Source organism: Eretmochelys imbricata, chromosome 11, assembly GCF_965152235.1.
Source record: "Eretmochelys imbricata isolate rEreImb1 chromosome 11, rEreImb1.hap1, whole genome shotgun sequence".
NCBI classification, from domain to species: Eukaryota; Metazoa; Chordata; order Testudines; family Cheloniidae; genus Eretmochelys; species Eretmochelys imbricata.
In genome coordinates this window covers 10,548,014-10,563,944 of record NC_135582.1, presented here as the reverse complement: position 1 = coordinate 10,563,944, position 15,931 = coordinate 10,548,014, and the positions used below count along the sequence as shown (strand labels likewise).

General features: G+C 42.7%; 1 protein-coding gene across 2 annotated transcripts in view; it reads left to right on the top strand.

Moving 5' to 3' along the window:
• SEMA5B (semaphorin 5B) overlaps nt 1-15,931 on the top strand; it is a 173,812-nt gene that overhangs the window by 58,085 nt on the left and 99,796 nt on the right. For both annotated transcript variants that reach the window (XM_077829927.1, XM_077829925.1), the window contains exon 4: nt 14,190-14,252. In XM_077829927.1, the coding sequence (XP_077686053.1) occupies nt 14,190-14,252 (63 nt within the window). The remainder of the gene's footprint in view (nt 1-14,189; nt 14,253-15,931) is intronic.

Below are 15,931 nucleotides of genomic sequence, written 5' to 3'. Positions count from 1 at the left end.
AATCAGAGTATTGACTTGGGATGTGGGAGACCCAAGTTTGAGTCCCCGTTCCAAGAAATATTTAACCCATCCCAGGATAGTCAGTCACCTGGCTGTTAAGGCACTCACCTGGGATATTTGGTTTTGTCCTGATACAGAACAGGAAAATTTTGAAATCTTGAAAATTTTCACAGGCCAGAAAAATCATTCCCCACCCAACTTTAATCTCAGTGAAGAGATACCATCAACTTGCATTTGGACCAAACTTTAGACTTTGTAAAAATGTGCTTTTACAAACTTACAACCAATAGAAATATTTGTTTTTTCTAACTGCCACTAGATATAGTTGTTTTTAAACAAAAAATGTTCTTCTGCAACATTTGCAACCAAATATTGCAGTGTTGAGCAATGATTTGTAAACAAAATGACATGAATGTCATTGACTACTTTGTGCAGTGCAAGAAATGCAAAAGGTAATTAGTGAAAAGTAAATTGGAAATTAAAAAATACTTCCAGTTTCAACCATCTAAGTTTACATTGTTGTTAAGGGCTCAAATTCTGCTCTCAGTGGAAGTCAGCTTGGTTAGACTGGATATATGCCAGAAAGACTGAGGGTAAGATTAGACCAACTAGCAAGGAAATTTGCTTGTTTAAGTTATGAATTTAAAGTTGACAGTGTCTCTTTAAGGTTGAATTGGCCATTCTATTATAAACTGTGATTTTTGTTTACTTTTTTTTATTCCTTTGCATCTATGTCCTTAAAACAACGAATAGCTGAAACGGGGAATGCAAGTTGTACCCTGACTGATTATCTTTATCACTTACTTTAGAAAAATATTTTAATCTAGTTTTATACCATTTTAGTTCTAGAGGTCTGGAAATAAATTTGTACTTGGTATCAAATGCTCTTTAGTAAAGCTTTAGACAATAATCTTTAATCATAATACTTTGCACTTGTACAGTGCTTTTCATCCCAGAGTGCTTTAGAAACTGTGGTCTATTAAGCTTCACACAATAACCCTTTGAGATAAGGAAATATAGAGTCTGGAGCTGTAAATTCCTACCCAACACTACAGGAAGGAGGAGTGTCTGATTTACAGGAACCTGGTGTTGTTCAGTGGAATCCCCTGCAGGGCAAATGAAAGTTTACAGCTCCAGAACAGTAATGCCAGTTACACAGTGGCAAAGTCAGAGGTGATTGACTTGCCTAAGATCACGCAGCAAATCCATGTCGGAATTAAGAATAGGACTTGTGAATCCTGTAGCCAGTCCTTTTTGCTCTAGCCACCAAACATGGATCATCCCTGAGAGGCGTTTGTCTAACCTGTTCTTAACCCCCCCCCGCCCTCCAGTGCTGCTCCGTTCCAGCTAGCACTGACCTGGTGGTTGAGAAGCACTTTGTGATACTACTCCTATGAAGAATGCTATACAGAAATAAACCTGGGAGGCAGTGTGGTATTGTGGACCTGGCAGCGGACTGGGAATCGAGAGAACTGGCTCTGTTCTTAGCTGTGCCACTGACCTGCTGTGTGACCCTGGGCCTCTGTGTCCCTCTGTTTCCCCTCCCACCGTTTGCCTGTTTTGTCTGTTCAGATTGTAAGCACTTTCTGTCAGGGGTTGTCTCTCACTGTGTGTTTGTGTAATACCAGTACAGTGGGGACTCGGTCTCAGTCCAGGCCTCTGGGGGTACGGCTACGCAGAAAGAAAAGCCCCAGAGCCCAAGCCCCATGAGCTGGAGTCAGCTGACCTGGGGCAGCTGTGGTTTTTTTCTCCCTGTGTAGACATATCCTGGGAGCTTCTGTAGTACAAATGAATAATAATACATGATAATTGCAGCTGCTCAGGAGAGAGAAATAACTAATGCATTCAGCATTAGCAAGAATACACAGAAGGCGAAGTACTTTACCAAAAACGGATTACTTAGAACTGCATCTAAAAACTAAGGGCCAGATTTTTTCTACCTCACTTTGTAGTAAGTCCCATTTGTTTCGATTGAGATCAAGACCCCATTTTGCTATGCACTATACAGACATCTAGCAAGTCTGGAAGAACTTACCAGCTAGACAAGACAGACAAATGGTAGGAAGGGAAACAGGCCCTGCCGGGAATAAATGGTGCAAAAGAATGAGAGGCTGAAACATAGTTATAATAAATACAACTGGAAAGAGGGAAAGAGTTCATCTGAGGGTCTGATCAGTCCTGCTTTGTCCTTATTGACTCATTTAGAAAGAGTGGTTTGTAGCTGATTTGTACAACTCTTGTACAACAGCTAACCTAGGGCTATACCATTTCTCAGTGTACAAGGACTTTGATAAAACTCTTTGTGGGCTAGGTTGTTTAATTCAGCCTCAATATACCTACAGATTCAGAGCAAACCTTAAATAAGAACTTGCTTCCTTTGGCTGGTGTATGTCTTCCCGTAATGTCACTTACACGTAGGATCTGATTCTGATCTTACACTGGTGTAAATCAGGAGTCGCACAAGTCTAAGACCAGTGTCAGAATAAGGTGCACTGTTTTAATAGGTTATTTTTTTGTTATAATCAGAGGGCTTGATTCACTCTTGCCCTGAGCCTTGTACAATGATTTGCACTGGTGAAAAATGTATATACCCACTAATACAGGTTAAGGGTGATTTGAGCCTGTTGATTTTTTTTTTTTCAGCACGTATCCCTCCTGCCTCCTAAATGTTACATTATAATGTTCAGCTTCTGCAGGTGACTTGTAGCACATATGGTTAGCCCAGGCACTTGTGGGAGAGCCAGGTTGTCATGCTGGCTTTTGCTGATATACAGTATGGTTAGTTTGAGTTGAAAATGAAATGTAGAACTTGCATTTTATCACATCCTAAGGATTTAGAGATCATTGAAGGGAAATCAATTAGCAATTTGATTACCTGCAGTGCAATTCTCCTCTCCCCACTTCTGCTCCCATCAAAAACTAATTTGGTGAATTCCATGACCATTCCTCATAGGCATCACAGTCTGCAGCAATGTTCTGTAATTTGCCCAGTGAAATATGTAGCTCGTCTGTTTACTTAGACACAGCATTATATTCTCTTTCAACTCTATCTGATTATCAGCCTTGTGTATCACAGTTTTAATAAATTTAAATGCTGTGGAACTTCAGAAGTGGCTTTTAGGGCACTGAGTTTCTGTTCTGTATTATTAAGAAGTTAGATTTTGATAAATTATTGTTTATAGAGCAATGCAAATGTGCTTGGTACATAACAGACAAAAGCCAAGGCCTTTATGGGTAAGTCCTATAGAATTTAATGAAGATGAAACCAGTGAGGCTACGTAGAAAAGGAATAGGTTTTTAGAATACTTTTATATAGAGTGAAATGAGATCCATTCTTAAGGGTTTTCTTGATCCAACCTATAGAATCATCTAGTAGAGGTGGTTTCTTTTAAATTCTGTAATTTAACCCCCAAAGAAAAGTTATCATTTCCTTTTAAACTTTATCGGATTTTCCCATAAATGGTAGGTCAGCATTGTCACTGATGGTGTGGACTTTGTCTTCTGTGGCGATTACCAAATATTTATGAGCATAGAAATGGCCTTATAAAGTAGTTTGCTCACATCAACAATAATCTATATGTTGCACTTTATGGAACTGACATTTTCCTGACTGGTGTTAAATGGATGAAGAGGTTTATGATGGCAATTTGTAGCGGAAATGTGCTGGCTTCGGTAGGCAGCATTTTGCCTAAAGGGCTTTACCCTGACCCCAATTCAGCAAAGAATTTAAGCATGTGATTAACGTTAAGCACATGCTAAAGCCCATCCTTGTCCAGTAAGGTGCTTTAGTTCTGTTGAAATCAACACACTTCGGCATATGTTTAAATGCTTTGCTGAACAGAGATGGATTTAAATAGATACTTAAAAGTTAAGTGACTGCTTAAATGCTTTGCTTAATTGTGCCTGTTGTGGAGTATTGAGCACCCTCTATGCTCCCTGCTGTCGGGGGATTTGAGAGCTGTCTGCACCTCATGGGGTCAGGTCCAAAATGAGTCAGCACAAAAAGATTTATTAATGTAAACGATAGGAAATGCTGAAGTTTGTGTTGGAATAAGGAATACTGGAAGCTACCTTGGTGGTAGCGTCTCTCTTTTCAGAGGAGTATTTTAACTGAAGATACCAGCCCCCTGTAGAGTTATTGGAAAGGAACATGTAAGGGAGAGAAATAACTTTGCCAGCTCAGATCTAAGTGCAGGTTGATGAAGCTGGCAATCTGGGCTCAGGGTGCTGTTCATTGAACAAGCATGGAACCAAAATCACCTCTTCCCTCCTGGGCAGATGGAAGAAGCCTCCTCTGTGTATTGATTGCCTTTAGCAGTCCCTGTAGACCTGATCTGGCAACATGCTGAGCTCCTTCCATTCCTGTAGACATCTGTAGGAATTGAGGGGGCTCAGGATCGTCCGGGAGATGCTTGGCGTCTTGCAGAATCAGGTCCTGTGTTTGCAATATGTGCATTTCAGTCACCTCCAGATATAAATAACATAAAATGTAAAAACAAAAGTTCTTAATGAAAAGAGAAGAGAACAGCATGATTCTGGGCCTAGCTGCTGGCATGAAAGGCTGTCAGCAGCTCTTATGGAACACATATTTAATGGAAGGGAGGATCGTAACAGATGGATGGGTTTGTAATGAGATACTTTAGAAATTAAAAATGGGTTTCATTTACCAAATACATATGCAGTGTAACTTATTTTTTTCATAGTCTTTGCTTTCCATTTTTGAAATGATACCTTAGTTAGTTCTGGGAAAAAACTGTATTTTTGTAGTCCCAAGTATAACACAGGAATTATTGTGAGCTTAATGTACTACATTAAAATGCAGTCTTAAATTAATTACAGATTGCAAATCAATGTTACTTGCCCAAAGAGAGATCTGGCCTATCAAATCAGTGAGAGTGTTGTCTCTCAGAATCTGAGGACACACATGACATAGGTCACCAGGATTGTGTATGACACAGGGAGGTTCTGAGGATAGCCACAGTGGCACCTGTAGGTAATTGAGTAGCTGGATCTCCAAAGGTCCCTGAGAAGTGTGTGCTGAGTGATAGAGTTTGAAAGCACAAGACAGAATGGCATTTTCAGATCAGATAATCCATCAGCGTTAAATAGATTCTGAAATGGATGCAAACTTTACAACTGACCTCTATCACCTATTAAAACAACCAAAACGCAGACTCTCAATCTGAATATCTGTGAACTTTAAGAAAGTTCAGATGTGCGTCTGTGGCTCATCTTTATGGTATTTTTAGTGTTCTCCCTTTAGCCACTGTTGCACCATGTATCTGAGATGATGTAAACATGACCCCTTTAGCTCAGATAATTAATTCTTCTCCCTCACATGGCTTCAGAAAGTTGCAGAAAAAGCCTTTTGGGAGAAGAACTATGTGTTGAAAGGAACACAAGTAACAGAAGTGGAGGAGAGGAGAAGCAGATCCACCTGTCAATTTTATGAATGAAAAGCACATGAAATGGCGCCATCAATCCTCAGATACTGTTGCCAGAATTTTTAGTGCCAACCTGCACAGATGGGTGGGCCACTCTGTGCATGCTTTTTGTGCCTGTCATTTTGTACAGTGATGGTACCCTTGGACTAGTCATTCAAACTCTTATAGTACAAGAATCTGGGCTTTCTTCATTCTGCATATGGATCACATGGTTTCATATGAGGTCCCCAAAGTTTCCAGAACCATTGACAATAAGAAACCCACAAAGTTTGTTTGGAAATAGGAAGAGAGAAAGGGTGAGGGGGCTGGTGAAACGAGAAGTGGTGAAATGCTCAAGGTTAGGAGGAACAGGGAGTGAGGTACTGGTGCCCCCAATCAGTCTGTCCTCAAACTGATAAATATTGCTTTTGTGTGTAAGCATGTGGGAGATGGGGAAGCAGATAGAAGAACATTCATATTCTCCTGTTTTCTTGTTCTGCATCCTCCTACCAGCTTCAGTCACTTAACAACCCGGGCTCTATTTTCCATGAGAGCTGGTGTCTCACCATGTTATTCCATAGGCATCTGCTGTTCTTCTCCTGATTGACGTGCGTATCAGGAGGTATGGAAATAGTCCAGTATATGTTTGCTGTGGCAGTGAAACTTAAATGGCTCAGACAGCTGAGAAAATGAGTGAAGAATTCAAGATGATCTCCAGCCTGGTGGGTAGCAGCCTGTTGCTTAGTTAGCTTGCAGTGCAGCGAAATGTGCATAGACAGCTTTGAAAAATAAACAGAAATAACATTCTTTTGTTTTTGTTTACTAGCGGCTAAGAAAATGTGTCATGGCTGAGCTGGCCATATGCATTGTGATCAGGTAGTGAAATGAGTGCAAGGGTGCCTTACCCCCAAAGTTTGGTCCTATGCTGGTTGTGTAGGTATCAGCCAGACACATGTGCTTTATACACTCAATGTGCCTCAGAATATATATGTCTCCTTGAAAAGACTGACTGAAGAGATTCTGAAAGGTACTGGGAGTAAAGTTGGCTGAAGCAGAAGTGTTGAATGTGTCTAGGGGAGGAGGAAGGTTTCGTAAGGAGCTTCTGGAAAGGAGAGGCTTGGAAGGGAAGTAGAAAGGACAAGCTTACACTGAAGCCCTAGCAGTTTTCAGGGAGGCTTGCGATAAGGGTAAATCCAAGATGCTTAAGACAGCAGAAATGAAAGAAGAAACTCAGAAGTGGTTGCAGAGCTGAAAAGGGGAATCTGGCTAGCAGAGGGATCTAAACAGATAGAACAGATTGAGGCCAAAAGGAGAGGTGATAAAAAGGGTGAGAGCTCAAAATCCTGGCCCTCCGTGGGACCCTTTAGAGCTCATTGGAATGAATAGCCAGACTTCAGTTGGCTTTGAGACAGACCCTTGGTGCACGTTCATTCATTCATGTACAATTACTTTTCCTTAAACATACATTAGCATTTTGGCTTTGCAGCTATAGTTTTATTAGTGACAAGAAGCTCCAGGTTCCCCTTTGCTGGGTCTTTAATATGCTCTTTGAGTCTTTGGAGATCATTGGAGTCACTCAGCCCTCAACCCTGTGCCTCAGAGCTCACCTGAGGTGTGTATACTGGCCTAATACAACATGCCTTAGTGCTTAATTATCTTCTTGACTCTAATGAAACTTGAATTGATGAATGGAGCAGTCACCGGCAACATGTTCCTATAATTTGTTCTATCAGCAAGGGCTTCTGTTATCAACAGCCTCATCAGGGGACTTGGGAGAACCTAAGGACAATGTTGTCCAAAAAAAAAAAAAAACAACCCAGCACCAAAAACATGGACTTTGGGACAGCGGCAGTGTAACTGAGAGCAGAATCTTGCCCTCTATAGAAGTGTGTCTACTTTCCACACACAAGCTCAGAGTTACTCTGCAAACACAGTTCAAGTCAGAGCACAGATACATCCCTAAGCCATGTTTTTGGTGCTTAGGGCCCAGGTTATTTACCAAGGAGCAGCATCAATTGCTAAGGAAACCAATGATTCTTCTTTGAGTGATGGTCCCTATTGTATTCCACGGAGGGCTATGCACATGCTCCATGCCCCCAGAGCCGGAGCTTTTAAAGCAGTATTGCTCAGTGGTCCGCGCACGCGCACTTGTATTACCTCGGAGTTTCGCCCCAGGCAAAAAAAGGCGGGGCGGGCCATCCACATCTCCAGTTCCTTTTCACCCTCGCATGGTCTGAGAAGGAGCTTCCGCTTGACCTCTTGTTTTAGTGACACATTTTCAAAAAATTTTACACAACAGTTTTTATTTTTGTTCATAGTTAGGATTTTGTGGTTTTTCATTGTATTTTGGTAGTTTCTAGCAGTTGTTGTAATTAAGAACTTGGGATACCGCTTCAACAGTTTTTCCTGCCAGTCTCCCTCCTCCCCTGCCCCCGCAGCTCCCAGATCTGGGTACTGGATTATGCCGAAGACACCGGGATTCAAAATCTGTGCTTCCTGCCCTCGCTTGTTTTCTGCCAGCGATGAACACCTATTCTGTTTGTACTGTTCGGGGAAAGGCCACATTACCTGCAGGTGCAGTGTCTGTCTCTCCTTCCCTGCCCATACGTGGGAAGGCAGAGCTCTCTGTCTCAAGAAGTACCTCATGGAGGTAGCCATGGGCCCAAAGTTGGATCCTGATTGGGGAACCCACCACCCTCGTACATTGTCCTGAGTAATTCAAGAGTGCTCCCTCTACTGCAGAGCCTCCATCTGGATCTGCTGGTACAGGTGCTATGGACCCTGCATCGGGGCCTAGCTGTGAGCTACAGAAGCATGTGCATATGCATGGCACTAAGTTTTCCCGTAAATCCAAGGAGGACAACAGCAGGATCAAATAAGTTGGCCATTTGGAGCTCATGGCCCCAGTATTTGCCTTTGGAACAGTCTCATTAGGCTCAGGAGAACTGCTGTTTCACTGTCCCACTCTCCATCCAGTAGATATTTGGAAATGGAGTTAGATGATGCATCAATCAGCCTGGCTCCGACGGTACTGGTGGTTTTGGAGAGATTCCCTTCATTGTCTCCAAACACAGCCGTGTCATCGACACCTTCCTCCCTCTCAGATGGCTATCTTCAGTTTCAAGAACTCTTATGGAGAACAGCCAATGCTCTTGAGATCCCCCTAGAAGAGGTGCAGGACAGTCAGCACCAGTTAGTAGACATTCTGCACACGTAGGCACTGGAAAGTATTGCCTTACCGATCAGTGACGCCATTCTTCAACCAGCATGCACTGTGTGGCATACCCCTGCTACGTGTGCACCGACCCCAAAGGGGACAGAGAAAAGGAACTATTTTCCCTGAAAGGGTCAAAATTTTTATTTTCACACCCTCCACCTAACTCCTTGTTAATACAGGCTGCATCAGAGTGGATCAAACAATAACACCCATGCTCTGCCTCGGCAGACAGGGAGGGTAAGAGACTGGACCTCATCTGTTGAAAGGCCTCCTGGGCTGGACTACAGTTCCAGATCTCTAACTACTTGGCACCAATGGCCAAGTATGACTTTATAAACTATGGCCGGATGGAGGAATTTGCAGATAAGCTACCTAAGCAGGATCGTACTTGATTCCAAGAGATTATACAGGAAGGCAAGTTGGTCGCCAGGTCCATACTTCAGGCTGCAGTTGATTCAACAGACAAGTCCTCACATGAATTAGTGTCTGAAATTGTTGTGAGGAGGGAATCCTGGTTACACTCCTCAGGTCTCCCTGGAGAGGTGAAGAACACAATCAAGGACCTTCCCTTCCATGAATCACACCTCTTCAACCTGAAAACTGATGATTCCTTACACTCTCTAAAGGACTGTAGAGCCACCTTATGATCCTTAAGCATATACATACTGGCACCAAAGATAAAATTTTATCATCCACCACCAGTCCAACGCTATAGAACTCCTCACTTCTACTGTCATTGGGCCTATGAACCTCCTCAGAAGTGCCCTAAGATACACAGCCCGTCCACCTGTTCCAGCAATTCAGACCTCGACACAATAAACTCAGTCATTGCGAAAATGGTATTTCTGAGTGTGCCTAGAGAGCAGTCAACCACTCTGTACATCAGTGCTCCTACCCTCCATGCCTTTCGGGAGTTTGGAGAGCTGTAACAACAGACAACTGATAAACAAAAGAAATAGTATTTTTCAATTCCCCTCATCCAAGTACTATTGTGCAATCTCTTTGTTGTGAAAGTGCAACTTACAAATGTAGATTTTTTTTTGTTTTGTTATATAACTGCACTCAAAGAAAACACTGTAAAACTTCAGAGCCTACAAGTCCACTCAGTCCTACTTCTTGTTCAGCCAATTGCGAAGACAAACAAGTTTGTTTACATTTACAGGAGATAATGCTGCCCACTTCTTATTTACAATGTCACCTGAAAGTGACAACAGGCATTCGCATGGCACTGCTGTAGCTGGCTTCGGAAGATATTTATGTGTCAGATGTGCTAAAGATTCATATGTCCCTTCGTGCTTCGGCCACCATTTCAGAGGACATGCTTCAATGCTGATAACGCTTGTTTAAAAAAAAAATGCGTTAATTAAATTTGTGACTGAACTCCCTGGAGGGAGAATTGTCTGTCCCCCGCTCTATTTTACCCGCATTCTGATACATTTCATGTTATAGCAGTCTTGGATGATGACCCAGCACATGTTCATTTTAAGAACACTTTCACTACAGATATGACAAATCGCAAAGAAGGTACCAATGTAAGATTTCTAAAGATAGCTACAGCACTCAACCCAAGGTTTAAGAATTTGAAGTGCCTTCCAAAATCTGAGAGGGACGAGGTGTGGAGCATGCTTTCAGAAGTCTTAAAAGAGCAACACCTTGATGCGGAAACTACGAAACCCGAAACACCAAAAAAGAAAATCAACCTTCTGCTGGTGGTATCTGACTCATGATGATGAAAATGAGCATGTGTCAGTCCGCACTGCTTTGGATTGTAATCAGGCAGAACCTGTCATCAGCATAGATGCATGTCCTCTGGAATGGTGGATGAAGCATGAAGGGACATGTGAATCTTTAGTGAATCTGGCACGTAAATATCTTGCGACGCCAGCTACAGCAGTGCCATGTGAATGCCTGTTGTCACTTTCAGGTGACATTGTAAACAAGAAGCAGGCAGCATTATCTCCTGCAAATGTAAACAAACTTGTTTGTCTTAGCAATTGGCTGAAGTAGGAGTGAGTGGACTTGCACGCTCTAAAATTTTACATTGTTTTATTTTTGAATGCAGTTATTTTTTGTTTATAATTCTACATTTGTGAGTTCAACTTTCATGATAAAGAGCTTGCACTACAGTACTTGTATTAGGTGATCGAAAAATACTATTTCTTTTGTTTTTTTACAGTGCAAATACTTGTAATCAAAAATAAATATAAAGTGAGCACTGTACACTTTGTATTTTGCGTTGTAATTGTAGTCAGTATAGTTGAAAATGTAGAAAACATCCAAAAACATTTAAATAAACAGTATTCTATTATTGTTTAACAATGCGATTAACAACGATTAATTTTTTAGTCACTTGACAGCCCTAATTTTTACCCACCCCTTGACCGCTCGATTCTGGAAGGGCCTATTACGTAAATATCCACCCATTCAGCCCATCACTTCCCAATGGGACCTCAACCTAGTCCTTACCTCTTCAATGAACTCTCCCTTTGAACTGCTGGCCTCCTGCACTCTCCCTATTCTCTCCAGAAAGGTCGCTTTCCCCGTTGCCATTACCTCAGCAACATGGCTCAGCTATTTGATGAGTTGGGAGCTATGATGGCAAAACCTCCCTTTTACCACGTTCCATAAGGACACAGTCTCACTGCAACTGCATCCCAAGTTTCGGCCAAAGGTCGTTTCACAATTCCACCCTAACTAACCCATATACCCACCTACCTTCTTTCCAAAACTACATGCCTTGAACGAGGAACGGCGGCTTCATTCCCTCGGGGTGCATGGGGCCCTGGCCTTTTACCTACAAGGGACAAAGCCATTCGAGAAGTCAGTCTCCCAAGCTATTTGTCGCCATAGCGGAGAGAATTAAAGGACAGGCCATTTCCACCCAGAGAATCTGTAAGTGGATCTCAGGGCACATTATGCATTGCTATCACTTGTCAGAGTTCTCCCCACCAGATGGGATATGAGCCCATTCCATGAGAGTGCAGGCATCAGCCACAGCCCAACTACATGACCTGCCCCTTGCGGACATCTGTAAGGCGGCCATGTGAAGTTCAGTACACACCTTTTCCTCTCACTGTGCTCTGGTACATGATTCTGTGATGGATACCTTATTCGACACAGAAGTCCTCCATTCTACAGTTCAGCCATCTTCCTCACACCCTCTGTCTCTCAAAGTACTGCTTGTCAATCACCCTCTATGGAAAACAATAGGGACCATCACTTGAAGAAGACCGCCAAGCCATACTACTTCAAAAAGCTCTGGCTCCAGGTGCATGTGCATAACCCTTAATGGAATACAGATCAGGACCACCCATCTCAAAGAACCTCCAGTTGCAGGTAAGTCACCTCCCCTTTTTGTTTTCATTTTGTCCTGCCAAACGCTGTCATGCTAAATGGGTGCTGTAAAGGAGAGTGCTGCTTCTGAGTGTTTCTGAAATGGGAAGAAAACCATCAAATAAGCTATTTGCTCTGGAGTTTGTGTGGTGATGGTGGTCCTTTTTTGTGTGGTGGTTGTTGGGTTGGTTTTTGTTTAGCTTTTCAAAAATTAATCTTAGGCTAGAGAATATTGTAGCTAGCTGGCTGTGGTGATGGGACTGAACCAGAACCTAGAATCCAACCCCCCTAACTGTTGTGTTACACCTCTCTGATGGGAGCTGCCAGTTAAAAGTCCACACCTGGGCTGAAGGGACTGTTGGAGTAATCTCCCTACCTCTGATGGTGTCTTTCCCCTATCTGGATACTGCAAAACTGTCCCTTCCAGTGGAGACTTATCCCCAAGCTTGTAAAATACTTGTGTAGAGCAAATGTTTGGCCTTTGGAATGGGCTGAGTTGCATTAAATGACAGGTAATTCCCCAAACAATTCCCAGGAAAAGTTCACCCCCCATTCCTTCCATATTCCAGTGCAATGCGTTCGCTCGCTCGCGCGCTCTCTCTCTCTCGTGCAAATACACACACACACACACACTTTTAGTTCTCCAGCTTGAACGGAGTGCTCTGATGTTAATATACAAAGCACAGTTTGAAGGACCAATATATAAACAGTCCCAAACACTTCCCTACAAAGTGCTACTTAATATAAATGTGCTTACTGGGTGGCGCTACCTATGTCCTTGGTTATGATTATGAGAGAGTGTATTTTGTTGAATTGGGAAAACTAATAGGTCCCCTCTTTTCTGCAGGCACTCCTGTCTCCCATGGGAACCTGGGTTCATCTGGTGTTAAGGGGACAATTTCTGGAAACACCCCGGATTAAAATATTGGCAGCAGTCAGAAAGTGGGGGAAAGTTCAGTTCTAGACCAAACTTTGCTGCTGTTACCTATCTTTGTTATGAGCTGAAAAAACAAAACAAACCCCTGGCTCCTTTAGGGGAGTTTGGATCCATATCTGAACCTTGCAATCCTGGCCCATCTTTCGTTAGAGGGCTATTTTGCTAGCACTCAGAGCAATGTACAGTATGCATGTCAGTGTGTATTTTCACTGCCAGTTATTAAAGCTAAGAATATTTGTTTGATTTTTTTTAAATGCTTAAAGGGGGGAAAATGGAGAAAGTGGTAAATGGCTGGATCTGATGCTGGTATTTTTTTAAGGCTGCAAGTTGCTCTGTGTTTGATACAGTATTGCTGGGGGTCTGACTCCTCTTTCAAAGCAGTCTCTATGGGTCATATCCTCAGGTGGTACAGATTGGCATAGCTCCACTGTTGGGCAATGCAACATAGCCAGGTCTTAAATTCTATATAGTATTTCCTGGAGCCCCCATCCCGCCCCCATCCCACCCCCACCCCACATTCCGGGGGCCGAGTCCCCCTGCGGCTCGGGGCTTCAGCCCCAGGTTTAAAAATATTTACCGGAGCTACATTCTGGACAGCTCCAGCTGAATTTAAGCACTGAGCATAGCCATTTTACACCAACTAAGTATCTGGTCCAAGCACTCCACATTTCTTTAGATTACAATCACCTTGAGGTCTCTCTCCCCCATATTCCCTCACCAAGATATCCTTCATTTCTCATCTTATCCAACTGATTTTGCAGTGTGACTAACACTAGGTTTCAGTAATAGGGTGATTATCTCAGGGGAGCTTCTAAGAAAACTACAAATTTTTGCAAAATTATTGTTAAATACCTATGACTTTGTTGTAAGGAATTTTTGTTGTTGTTGTTCCATTTAGTGTTTAAAGCTGGTACTTTTACACTGCACTGTACCTTTAAAAAGGGCAAAGTCCTGGTGTATGGGGCTTGTGCATTGGACCCTTCCACTTGAATTATAATCAGATGTTGTATTTACATGTAAATTAAAATCTGTTCTCTGTTAACATGTTAGTTGCCTCAACCTCTGGACGGTTCATCTATATATCATTTGTTTGCACTGTGAGCACAAGAAGAATGATATATATGACATTGTGTTTACGGTCCCAGTGCCTGCTGCAAATTGCACTGCATAAATTGACTTGAGATGCTTGCTCTTGTTTCTTTGAGTCTCCAGATGTGGTTTAGCCAAGAAGCAATAGTTCACACTATTATCATGTGACTTGTACATTTTGGTTTCCCAGGCAACAGAATGGGGCTCAGATGAAGACACTAGGAGGTCCTGTCAGAGTAAAGGAAAAACTGAGGTAAGTTTTGCTTTGGCACAAAGAGGCTGCAGTTAAATGATTTGCTTCACACCCTTGGAAATACATGCAGGGAACATCTGACACCCGCTCAAGTTTGTAAATCTGCAGGGTTTTAGAGCCTCCACAACAAATGCATAAGCTACATAGAACCAGCCATTTCAGAGGCCCTCTGTTCCAGTTATTAGACCTGCTCTGCATGAAATTTGAAGGTAATTCACTGCTGGAAGGGGTGTAATTTGTGACAAATCAGAGAGCAGAATGGTGGCAGACCAGGAGTAACGTTTATTGTATAGTTGAGACTGATCAGGTCAGCTTACTCTTAGTGTGAGGCAGTCAGATTCTGGATCTCAGCCATGTCCGTTTGCATTCGGCTTTAATTACAGACAAGCACATGTCCTGGTATAATTCACTCAAACAGCATTGTTTAATCTGATGACACAAAACAATTCTCTACATCAGGGACATTGCAGCATTCTTTATAAGATAGGTCCACCTTCCTAGAACGCAATTCAAACCAAAAACAGTCCATGTAAAGAGCTTGGATTCCAGCACATCTGAATTTGTGGGTGTTTTTGATTCAAGCTCAGATCCGCACCCACAATTTGCAAATGGCCACTATCTTCATAAGAAACCCAAACAAACCCCCAGATCTGAAAGCTGGGAACTTCAGGGTGTTTGAAATTATTATTCCTGTATTACAATAGCACCTGTAGGCCCCAACTGAGACTGGGGCCCCATTTTGCGAGGTGCTGTACATACATATAGTATATATATTTAAAAAAAGCGTTGCCACAAAAAACTTAATCTAAACCAGACAGACAAACAAAGGAAGTGTCATTATCCTTTACGGATAGGCAGCTGAGGCAGAGACCAATGGAGCAACTCATCCAAGGTCACCCAGGAAATCTGTAGTAGAGCCAGACCTTGAACTTAGCTTTCCTGAGTCCCAGTGTGGTACTTTAACCCCAAGCTTAGCTTGTTACCTTCTATGTATTTCATTCATTTTTAAGCACACACAATGAGTTAGCCTGAATTTCGCAACGTAGGCCAATCTCTGATACTAAGTCTCTGGCAAGCTTGGAGCTAAGCAATGCAAGTGTCATGGGGGCATCAACTAGAGCAGGAGTGGGGAACCTTTTTTCTGTTATGGGCCATTGACCCAGAGAAAAAATCAGTCACGGGGCACTCACCCGCTGGGAGGCTGCGGAGACTTGGGGCTTCCCCCTCACGGCGGGGCAAGCCAGCCCTCGCGGCTCCAGCCCTGTGGGAGGGCACTGCAGGGTGGATGAAATTAACGAATGGGCTGGATCTGGCCCATGGGTTGTAGTGCCCCACCCCTGAACTAGAGTATTATAGAGCACCTGCATTATACAGATAAATGCCGCGATCACTCTAGACACATTGTGGAGGTAAACAAGTAATCTAGCCAGCCAGCAAAGGATGAACTCAGGGGGGAAAAAAAAAACAAGATGGGAGAGAGTTTAAAAAATCAAGACACTGCCAACTTTTTAAGATGAATCTGAAATCTTCTGTACTTACGTTTTAGAATATATAGGTTAAAGTGAGCATTTTGCTATCACTATCCAGTGTGGAATGCGGAAGAGTAAAATGGCATTCCATTGTTCATGAAGTACTTGAATTTATAACCAAGCATTATTTTGTCAAGCCACAGAGCAACC